Source organism: Propithecus coquereli, unplaced genomic scaffold (genome assembly GCF_000956105.1).
Source record: "Propithecus coquereli isolate 6110/MARCELLA unplaced genomic scaffold, Pcoq_1.0 Scaffold313, whole genome shotgun sequence".
Taxonomy (NCBI): Eukaryota; Metazoa; Chordata; class Mammalia; order Primates; family Indriidae; genus Propithecus; species Propithecus coquereli.
The window spans coordinates 523,793-534,898 of NW_012148764.1; the positions used below are offsets into that span (position 1 = coordinate 523,793).

An 11,106-nucleotide genomic window follows, 5' to 3' on the forward strand; every position below is an offset into this window, starting at 1 on the left:
CAAAACCAACATCATTTTTGTAGTGATAATACCTACTTCACAGGTACCCAAATGATAGAAAGGGAATGGTAACTCTGCCAAGTTCATGCTCGGAATGAGGTCCCTTAACTGCTTCCAACTCTTGAGACTATTACCCAAGATAAATTATATTTGCTTCTCATGTTATAATGAAAATCAAGATTTGTACTAATATTGTTATGCTTCCACAATGTACAAGGGCAATTTGAACATCATACAAATTCTCTCTCCTGGGCATTTCTGTGAATAAACACAACTAACTTTGGTATCAAGAGAATACAAAGAAAAAGACTCAATTACTCAATAATCTTTTTTTTTTCCCTAGTAGAAGGTTTGGTTTCTTAGCCTAGCTTATTAAAATATAAAATAATCAATATTTCAAAAACACTTTTAACCAATGACTCTACTGTCTTAAGAGTTTAGAATTTTAGAAGTAACAATAATTCCCTCCTGTCTGACTGAATGGTCTGTACCACCTCTAACTTGCTGAATGCTGCTAACAGGCAAGCCCTTGGCTTCTGTGGCCCACAATTTTCTCATCTGTGAAAGGGAAGGAAGGGACCCGACTTCTCATCTCCAGGGCTGATTTGAGGTGGGAAGGGGTTAACAGATTTCACAGCACACACTTTGGAAAAACAACACAAAATGTATCTATATATGCATATAGATACATATGCACACATGTAATGTAATATAACTGACACTGGATCATACTACCATAAATTATTTTATTTTACTAGAGAAAAACTAAGATATTTATTTTCTTTTATGAAACAACACAGTGAACCCATAGTAAATAGACATCTTTAATGTTCGTTTCTTCTTCCTCATCACCTTCGGCTTTGCCCACACACAGACCTCTTCCCCTGCCCCAACACTAAAGTGACCAAATCACAACCGCAGAGACAGAAAAATATCCGAGGTACTGGAGACTCCATGGACATTTCTTCCCCTTGTGATGATTCTCAGTTCTTTTCTATGGAGATCATTGGGGTCTCCTGTTGCTTTTTTCATCCAGAGGATAGAGGGAGGGACAGAATTTGTGGGAGAGAAGACAGAGAAGGGTTTCTTCTTTCATTGTAAAATGTTCCTTGTAAAAAATATGATATATATACATATATATATAAAATACATCCAGTGCAATTGCAATTGTTCTGCCAAACACTGGGAAGCGCCACCTTGGTTGATGTATTTCTGGAGTTTTAAACAGTTGTCCTACAACAGCTGCATTGCAGTAAGACTTGGGCAGGTGGCTCCAGATAAGCCACTTGCCACTCACATTCAGGCTGAGGCTTCCATGTTCATGATCCAGAGGAAAAAGTGTGTCTCTGTGTCTGGAGTGGGTGTTGTGGGACTGGGATGGGCAGGAAGGGAGCTGGAGGCTGAATGGTGAGGAAGAAGGAATCAGCTTCTCTTTACTTCTCTACCACAGTCTTCGATGCAAATACACATACAGTTTTAAATCTGAGGATATTGATGTCAGTAGTGCTATGCTCACACTACCTAATGAAAGAATTCACATCAGCATAAAAAATATTCACACCAAAAAGTCTCTTTTTCTTTCTCCGTTTCCAAGAAAGCTTATGATATCCTGTCACCTGACTAAGTGATCTCACCACAGATATTTCCAGTGATTTGGCCAACATAATTCAGAGTCTTTGGATCCACTCTTTCAGCAGCGGGAAATTTTTGTAGTTGTGGTTTTTGGTTTTCCCCATACACCAAGAAGTTTGAAGTCTCTGCCTTTCCCCCATGTCCTCATCCACGAAGTGAGAGGCACAGGTGCTGAGCCTCCAGGCTGGTCAGAAGGGAAAGGGAAGGGGAAACCCTGGGTCGGCAGATCAGCTGAGGAGGGATGCACCACAGAGGGAATAGCGGCGAGCTGCAAACCAAGATCAGAAGCTGTTACAAACCCACTCCATTTGGGCTCTGAGTGCCACAAACTGCACTACGCAGAGACCTACAGGGGAGAAGCTGGGCTGTCTAAAACCAGTACACATCCTTGCTTTTGTCCTGAGGCTGCACACCTGAAAATAGAAGATGAGAGAAAGAGAGAGAGAGAGAGAAGAAGAAAGAAAGAAGAAAGAGAGAGGGAGAGAGAAGGAATGGGAAGGCACAAGATATTTAAGGAAAGAGAAAGACAAACACCACTGTTTTATTGTGAAAGTCATGGCCTTCACCAAAAGTTGGGTAAATGAAAGCAAACGCAAAGCAAACAGAGAAGTCAAATCTTCACCTGAGGGAAGGGGGAGTGGGCAGACTACAAGGCAATGATTGCACATACTACGGGACTATTTTTTCATTCGCCCTAAAAGTAAGAAAAGAAAGCAAAAAGCGAAGCCTTATTTGGACATACTTTTCAAATTCAACTCTTTAAGCCAGAGATTTAGTATTATCATACTCTTTAAGTTTTACATTTTTAAGAGACGATTTAATTTGGCAATTTAGTCGATATTAGAGTCACACATTTTTCTTTCCTTATAACCGTGATTAGATGACAAGACACCCCCGTACGCCATAGAGGATTTTAAACTACACTCTCTGCAGGTACTCTAGATCGGCGCTGTCCAATAGAAATACAATGGGAGCCACAGGCATCACTCTAAATTTTATACCAGCCACAGAGAAAAAAAGTAAAACAAACAAGTGAGAATTAATTTTAACAATGCATTTTATTTAACCCAATATATTTGATATGTAATGTGTTGAAAAAATTTCAACAAGCAATCAATATAAAAATATTAATGAGATGCACTTTACATTCTTTTTTCACACAGTTTTTGAAATTCAGTGTGTATTACACAAAGACGGCACACTGTAATTTAGTCTAGCCACATACCAAGTGCTCGGGTGCCACGTGTGGCTAGTGGCTACAGTATTGAACAGCGCAGAGCTAGAACTTTTCCACATTTTATTTTAAAAGAAGTCTTCTGTAGTAGTTACCAGTCAGCTTAGGGCAGGATCCTACTTTCTCATCCCACCCACACCGATAGCACAGGGTCATCTATCAGCTGAAACGCAACCATGCCATGCAGACCCTCGGACCACAGAAACGGGGACCGGGGCTCAGCTCAGGGTTGGGTACAGGATCAGAGAGGCTCCGGGGAGGTCACACTCGCTCCTCTGCTTACCTGAGTCCACGCTGAGGCCCAAGCCCTGGGCCACGTCCCCCGCGGGGCTGGCGAAGGGCCCCCCGGGCGCGGCCCACGCGGCGCCGGCCGGTTCGCTCTTGGCGGAGAGCTCGCAGGGCGGGCTGCCAGGCGCGGGCGCCGGGGCGGGCGCGAGGCGGGCCGGACGCCCCGAGGCTGCGGGCATCAGCAGCGGCCCGTAGCGCGGGTCGAAGTGGGGAGCGTAGACCTCGTGCACGGCGGCGGGGCGCGGGTAGGCGGCGGCCTGGGCGCCGAGGGCGCTGCCCAGCGCGTAGGGGTGATGCGGGTGCGCGTGGTGCGGGTGCGCGTGGTGCGGGTGCGCGTGGTGCCACGGCTCGGTGGCGCCCTGGTGCAGGTGGCTGTGCAGCGCGGCCGGCGAGTAGGGGTCGGCGGCTGCGAAGGGCAGCTCCGAGTGCGCGGCGGCCAGAGGGCTGCCCAGCGGCGCGGGCACCGGCGCCTGGTACGCGCTGTTCCAGAAGGAGGCGGGGAAGCTGCGCTGGCTCATCGGGAAGGAGCCGTCTGCAGGCCGCGGAGGCGGAGGGGAGGAAAGGAAGAGACGTGCGCGTCACGGCCACGAGACGCGAAACGCGAGCACCGACCCGCACGGCTCTGAGAACTCAACTGGCCTGAAGCAGCGCCTTTGTAAAGGGGGTGCAACCTGTGAAAGCGAGGTCAGGGCACCGCCAAATGGGGGCTTCCTCTGATTTCCCAGACGCGTCCTTAGTGTGGAAACCCGGGGAGTGTGGCAGGGAGAGAAAGATCGGAGAGCTCTCCTCTCCCAGCCCCAAGTTTTGGGGCTCAAAGAGCTTCCCCCGACTGCAGACCGAGGTACCGCGGTAGCCTCAGAGCAGACGCGGCCTCCCTTTCCCAGCCGCAGCCTCTCCGCAAGCTAAAGATCCCTCTTCCCACTTTTGGTCGGCAGCCTAGCGATCTAGCTAGCTAGCCCCTCTCGCGTTTCAGCCTTTCTTGCTCCAGAAAATGTGCCCCTCCAAGGCCCTGATAGACTGAAAGCCCATCGACATATATCGAAGTCTTGCCATTATTAGTTTTCTTTCTAGAAACCTTCCTTCAAATATTTTTCCCAAGAGCTCAAGCAAAAGAGTAAACTAGACATATTAAAAGGGTAGCTGTATTATTTGAACAGAGGGACATGAGGGACAAGTTTTTCTAATTGAACTTTCTGCATCAGAGTGAGGACACAGAGAATAATAATAATAATAATAATAATTGTATCACTGTTGACCTCTAGACTCTGGTAGCATTTTAAGAAAACAGCATTTACATCAATTTATTTGTTGCCATTAGTAGGGAAGGAGGGAAAGACAGATATTTAATTCAAGGAAGCTTTATTGAGCACCTCCTTTGTGGAAGGCATCTGTACTGTATACTAGAGAATTCAAAATGATTTAAAAATGCATTCTAAATAGTTAACAGTCTCCCTGTTAAAAATATTTTGCCAACTGGAGAATAAAAAGAATGTTCTGTATTTAAAACTAATGTTTTTGGATCTTGTCTAGGGCAAGGCTTGTGCAAACTGCCAGACTCTCTTAAGAAAAAAAAAGTGTGTGTGTGTGTGAGGGCTGTCATTTCCCCCCAAAAGACAAATGAAAACAAATACATTTGTTTTCCTTTTTTTACAACAAAGTCCTCATTTCTCAGCTTGGTATACACCAAAAACAGCTTAGGTTAATGGTTCCCCCACCCTTTGTCTTGTTGGTAATAAAGGGAAGTTGAGATTTCAGAACAGAAGGGAGATGTTAGTTGACTTGTCCAAGAAGTCATTGTCCTAGGCTAAAGTAGTGCTTTGTGAAGAAGGTAGAAAAATAAAGGAAGATGTGTTGTGGGGAAAAGCTTTAGAGTTGTTTTGGCAGTACCTACATTTTTCTTTCTTTGTTACTCTATTTGCTTATTGAGACACTTCTGCTTCAAGATTTCACAAGTAATTGGAACCTGCCAAAAGGTATAGGTCAGCTTTGGGCTTCTCCAGTAGGTTTTGCTTGCAGGGGAGGTCTGGGATATTTTCTTCTGGGCAAATTTTCAGAAATTGGGGAGTTGCTCTATAAGTTGTCGGTGGTGAAGATTCTCTACCTCCTGGTTTGGGAGGGTGTTGGAAACCTTACATTTTCCATAGCACATTTACATACATTTTAATGTTGAAGTCTTACAGCCTTCTCTGGGGATAGTTAGGAGGGCAAGTGTTATTCTAATTTTAGATTCCAGTAAATAGAGTGACCTAAAAGAGGTTAAGGGACTTGCCCAAGGTCATATTGTTGGGAAGTGGTGGAGCCAACACACAACCTAGGCCTTTCAATTCCAAGACTAGTGTATTTTCTGGATTAATGCTCTGCCTCTTTTAATAAGAGATCTTATACCCATTCCCTTTTCCACTTCATTTTTCTTAACCTCCCCTAATGGTACCCCTCACCCTTTCTCTGACACCTGCTATTCTTTCAGCTGCATATCCTTGGGCCCCTGTGTGTGGACCCCAGGCGGAGAGGGCCCTCCTTCAGTCCCTCCCAGCAGGGCCCCATACCTACCTTGCCAGGGCCCAGAATTCCTGGGTGCTTTGCTACTGGTACAGCTGGGGGAGTAGCTGCTAGGTTGGCTCAGGGCCCTGCTGAAATGTTCATCCACCACGGAGCTGATGTCCCCCTGGAAATAGGTGAAGAGCACGCAGCGGGAGTTGATGTACTCTGCCTCTGGTGGGCACTCTTTCTCTGGGCTGCCTTCTTCCTCTTTGATACTAGCTGGGGTTTGACTGGAAAATGAGGAGCTGCCGCTGCCACTGCTGCTGGGGCTGGCATTGCACTCTTGAGCTTCCTGCATTTTGGAGTAATAGGCTAGTTTCTGCTCAGAGAGAGAAAGAATAGAGAAGTCAGTTTCAAAAGAGTGTTTAGACTGAACTCCCTCATCCCAATCCCTAAGGTATCCATGGGGAAACTGCCATCGGTGCCTAAGTCCTGTGCTCTCAGCATAAAACCAGAAGTAAGAGGGTGACAAGGTAAGCAGTCCTCCCAACCTACACCCGGGCAGGAGCAGGCATCCACAGAGGAGATTGCTGTCCTTGGTCGCTCACTCTTCTCAGAGTTGCTGCTGGACCACAGGGAAATTTCTCTTAAAATGTCTGGGTGAAGGTCTCAGAAGACACCTAAGCAGCCAGATTATGAGCTGAGTTTGACCTCATAGCTGGGCTCAGGGCAGATATATTTTTAAAAGCGGATTCCAAGGGTAAAGGGCGCCCAAGTCCAGTTAGGGCCTGACTGTTCCCTGCCCGAGAATCCAGGGCAGAAACACAAAATGCAGGACTAAACATCCTCATGATGGAACGGAGGAAAAACACCCACAAAAATCCACTCTCTGCAACCAGGAATGTAAAAGAAGAAATGCCACAAAAAGTTTGAAATAATTCCATTTAGTAATGAATCAAATGGGGTAAAAATGTGGGATAACATTGTAATTGGGGAAAGATGGATAATTTTAATAAATGTAAGTTGATATTTGTTTGGTCACCCATAGATTGTCCATTTAAAAGTCTCTCCGTTTTTAAATAGATCGCCTTTTAAGTAAGGAAAAACCAGTGGATTGTGAATATTTCCACCTTCACCATCTCCACACACATTGAGGAAATAATAAAAAGGAGCAGAAGGAAGAAATGTTAAGATCCTGGCTGTGAGGTTGGGTACATCGTGATATCTAATAGTAATTTTAAAAACCAAGTGCAGCTGCTGAGAAGATTTTCTCAGAAAGGAGCAATGGATTGAACGCAGTGTTAAAGCATTCTGCAGGCAGAGATGGCCTTGAAGGGGGGCCCAAGTCACATAAAAATGAACGGAGATCTTAATGTAATAGATTGGTCCAGGGTCCAGAAGGAGAAAGGACCAGACAGAAAACCAACCCACTTCTCTCCTCTTTGCAATAGTCCCAGCCTGGGAAGGAGCTCCAGTAATTTAGTAATACCACCACTTCCTAAATGCCACATTCCCACGTGGTTTATAATGAGGGACTCTGGTGATTCCTAAAATTTACATTGAGACTAAACAAATTTTAGGTTGAAAAGTTTAAAAGAGAGAAACAGGAGGGAAGAAAACAAAAAGCAAAACCTACCCGTTCCATCATTAATTTATCAGGAAATTTCCGAACAGACATTCTGAATTTGCAGAGAAAATTAACGAAAGCATCGACTGAGGCATATTTCAATTTCCCCAAAGCAGTAGTCCAGGCCCTCACTTTCCAACCTGGTCTGGACCCCTACGACCCCTCCAGATGTATGCTTTCATTCTTTTCCTAGACTACTGACCTCGGTCTCTGCTATGTCAGCTTAGGAAACGGAAGGAAAAACTTCATCCAGACGCAGCCCAAAGAAAAGGAAACAGGCAGAATTAAACGGAACTTGAAGAGTTTGCAGAACCAGGGTTGAATGGTCTTCTTAAAAGTGAGTTTGTTGAAGGTAGGGCTGACTGATTCAGCTACCCAGGGTCAAGGAAGGCGAAGTATTGTCTAAGAAGCTCGCCTCTGACGGGTCAATCGCACTCCAATAATACTCCCAGAATGTTGAAAGCAAAGATAACAAAACGAACGCATTCTGCGCAGCGCCCTTTGAGACGAATTCGCTGGTTGTGGAATTAATTGTTCTGATAGCCCGAGAATTGAAATGGAAGAAATTACTCCGGAGATAAGCTTGTATGCACGAGAACGCGCGGGCCTTTCATCTCACACAGAAAGAGACTGGTCTTTGCTTTTTTTTCACTTTCACCTTTGGGACCAAAGTTTGGTTTTCCCCGCGTGAGCTCTGCCCGCAGGTCCCCACACCTGCCCTAGGCTCGGAAGAATCTGGAGTCTGACATACTGTATGAAGAAAATCCGGCCTGTGCCATACGCGTCTGATTATTCCAGGGAAGACCCAGGCGCACATTAGCAGGATTTAGCTGCCTTCCCGAGAGAGCAAATGGGAGAGCTAAAGGGGTTAGCGAAGTGTACAACCAACTGTGGGGCAGCGCGGCAATCCCCGCATCCGGGTGGCGCCTGCCGCTGGTCGGACGCCCGGGACGCGTCTGGGACACTGGCGCACAGGGAGGCTGCGGAAAGCTGGGGACCCGCCACCCGCCCGCGAAGTCCTGGCCCTGACCCGGAGAAGATACGTACCTGGTGGTAGGGGGTGTAGGCGGCTGCGAAGTAAGGCTGCGGAGGACCGTAAACTTGGTACATAACATCCAGACAGCTCATGGCTCTCCGCAGCGGAGACGTTTATGTGTTTTTTCATCAACTCTCTTTCGGCGGAGCTCAGGGGTGCTGCGTGGGCGGCGCTGGGGCGCGAGCTCCGGAGTCATCGGCGGCGGAGCTGGGGGCGGCGCGCTCCGCAGCCTGGGATCCCGCTGGCTCGCTCCCCTCCCACTCGGGCGGTTCTAGCCCCGACCGCGCTCCGGGACGCAAGCGCCCGGGCTCCCGCTAGTGGACATTTAAACCCCACGCCCGGCAGGCGTGCTGACGCCACTCTGGGGCCGCGGAGGGGGCCGAGGCGGTGGGGGGCGGGGACCAGGGGGCCAATGGGGAGCGAGGGACGCTGGTCGGAGGGGCAGCCGGTGTGTTTCCTGGGACTCCCCCGCAGCGCGCCAGTGGCCAAGGGTGCGGAGGACCGTGCAGTCCAAGCGGTGGGAGCCCCCGGCTTCACACAGCGAGTAGGGATCTACCAGGCTAAAATAGGAGAGGGAGGGAGGGATTGGGGCTCTTAGAGAAAGAAATTGGGAAAAAGGTCTTCTGGGAGAGCCCTCGTCTCACACTGGACAGTTGAATGTGAGCGTCTGGTAATAACGAGGTCGGCCAGACTCTCCGCTCGTGGTTCCTGGCTGCGCTGGGTGGAGAGGGACTGTGCGGTCCCTTGGAATCACCTAGCGGGTCCCAGTCGTCGCAGACAGGACGTTGAAGGAGTCCGGGGACTCCTCCCGGCGCAGAGGAGCTCCCTCTGCGGGGAAACGGTAGTCGCTGAAGCCTGTGACCGCTGTCCCCTGCTGCACCTCCTTTGCGCCCCCTCCGACCCCGTCCTCTTGCCTCCTGCCACACACCCCAGTCCCGCTCCCCCAGGCTGTTCCCTTATGCTCCTCTAAAGTTCGATCCCGCCTCTTTCTCTGTGCTGTCCTCCATCCGAACCCGCTACGTTCGCGTAGATCGCGCCCCGCCTCTAGCTGCTCGGGGTGGGAGCTGCTTTCGAGGAGTCCAGGAGGCCTCACCCAGCTCCCGGACGCCTGGCATACCCGGGTCTCCTCGGCTGGCGTCCTTTAAGGTTTTGGTCATTTTTTAGGATAGGGACTCATTGGCTCTAAACAGAGGCATGCTAGGAACTACGCGCAGTCAGAGAGGACTTTTACTGCCTCTTGAGCCGGTGATAACAATAGCTGCGATGCTGTGGTTGCTTTCAGAGGTGAAAGAGTATGCACTTCAATTGTGAAACGCTCACCGCCTTTCTTTCTCCGGCCCTGAGAGCTCTGCTGGCTCTGAGTTCCTTCCTGACGTTCCCTGCACCCTCCCCAAGCCTTCCCCCCAAGCCCTGGGAAACGGGGTTTAACAGTGTGGACTCCTCAGCCCTTCGAATTTAGAAAGGAATTGAGACGAGGCTGTCCGTATTGGCTGGGTCAAGTGGCGAAGGGGCGTCACGGGAATAGTGGCGGGCCAGACTTGAGGGGCTGGGGCAGAGGTTGGGAGCATTGAGAGCCCAGACCCAAGAAAGGGGCGGCGTGGATTACTGACACAAGCGAACCCTAGTTATTCTCCAGTTTAAATTCAAAAGACAGTCTCACATCAATTCTCAGGCTATTAAACTGCGAATAAATGCACCTTTGAAGATACATTTGTGTTTAAAAAGTGACTATTCTAAGCCAAATTGTTTCAGGGTTGGATTTTTGGTTTTGCCCAATTTATAGTTGGGGAATGGCTCCATGTCTCCAACTCGGTTTGTAAATGGTGAGCCGTCTTGAACGACTGGAGCGTTTCCTTAATAAACTACAATGTGCTCTATTTTAATGAAAATTAAAAATGAAGACGTTCCCCTAGTACAGTTTTACGCAAGCCTCTTTTTAGGGGCCGGGCTGCCTAAAGGCTGAGTTCCGCCGGGTGCTTGAGCTTCGGAGGATCCAGGTGCACGGGTGAAGCCACACCCCGCCCACCTCCACCCCAACGCGCCCCGCCAGGAGTTTCGGAGGAGAGGCACAGCCGCCTATCTGCATTTTTCGGGGGCAAAAAAGCAAACTGTCACCCAAAGAGCCACAATGCACCCTTCTGGATGCTCGGGTTGGGGAGTCCAGATGCTAGTCCCGCTCTCCCCTGCTGCACATCCTTGCCACTGGGGCTGTTCCGCCCAGCCCCGCGCCTGGCTCTAGGCTAGCCCGGGCCGGCGCCCCTGGGATCAGGTCTAAGGACTCGCAGGAGCCCAGGTGTCCACGCTGTCGCCGTGCCCAGGATGCAACGCGGCGGCTGGTCGGTGCGGCTCCGTCGGCCCGCAGGTACTGCAGTCCATCCTTGGACACAAAGGTCCTACTTTGGTGTCCTCCTACTCAGGATATCTCTGGGTGGGAGCATCAGTCTCCAAGGCGCGCTCCTTCCTGAGAAGCCGAGGATCCGCAGCGTGGAAGGCGGCGGGCTAATATTGCGCGGGAAGGCGGCAGGAGGCAAGCGCCAGAGAGCACTTCTAGCCAGTGCATGAAAACTCTGCTCTCGTCCTCGCTCACCTCCCAAGAGCTACCTCCTATCCCCTGTACCCGCTCACTGTGACATTTTTATTGTACTTTGGCCATGGGACTAGAAGACCTTTGATTTTTCCGCAAATTCCGGAGAAAATCACGACAAACTCTTTCGAGTTCAACAAGACCCACCAAACAGTTATTTTCAAAAAGGATTACAGGAGCAGCGATTTCACACATTTTGAAAGAAGAAAATAGAGAATGTTATT

General features: G+C 49.2%; 1 protein-coding gene across 2 annotated transcripts; it reads right to left on the reverse strand.

Annotated features, from left to right (window-relative positions):
* Positions 1 to 806: 806 nt before the first annotated feature.
* Positions 807 to 8,599, reverse strand: VGLL2 (vestigial-like family member 2). Of its 2 annotated transcripts, XM_012650139.1 has the most exons (4): positions 8,310 to 8,599; positions 5,705 to 6,014; positions 3,150 to 3,686; positions 807 to 1,900 (listed from the first exon to the last, which is right to left on the reverse strand). In XM_012650139.1, the coding sequence occupies exons 1-4, from the start codon at positions 8,388 to 8,390 to the stop codon at positions 1,860 to 1,862; spliced, it is 969 nt and encodes a 322-aa protein (XP_012505593.1). In that variant the 5' UTR covers positions 8,391 to 8,599; the 3' UTR covers positions 807 to 1,859. The 2 variants fall into 2 exon arrangements, with proteins under 2 accessions (XP_012505593.1, XP_012505594.1); XM_012650140.1 differs by lacking the exon at positions 3,150 to 3,686.
* Positions 8,600 to 11,106: the final 2,507 nt, after the last annotated feature.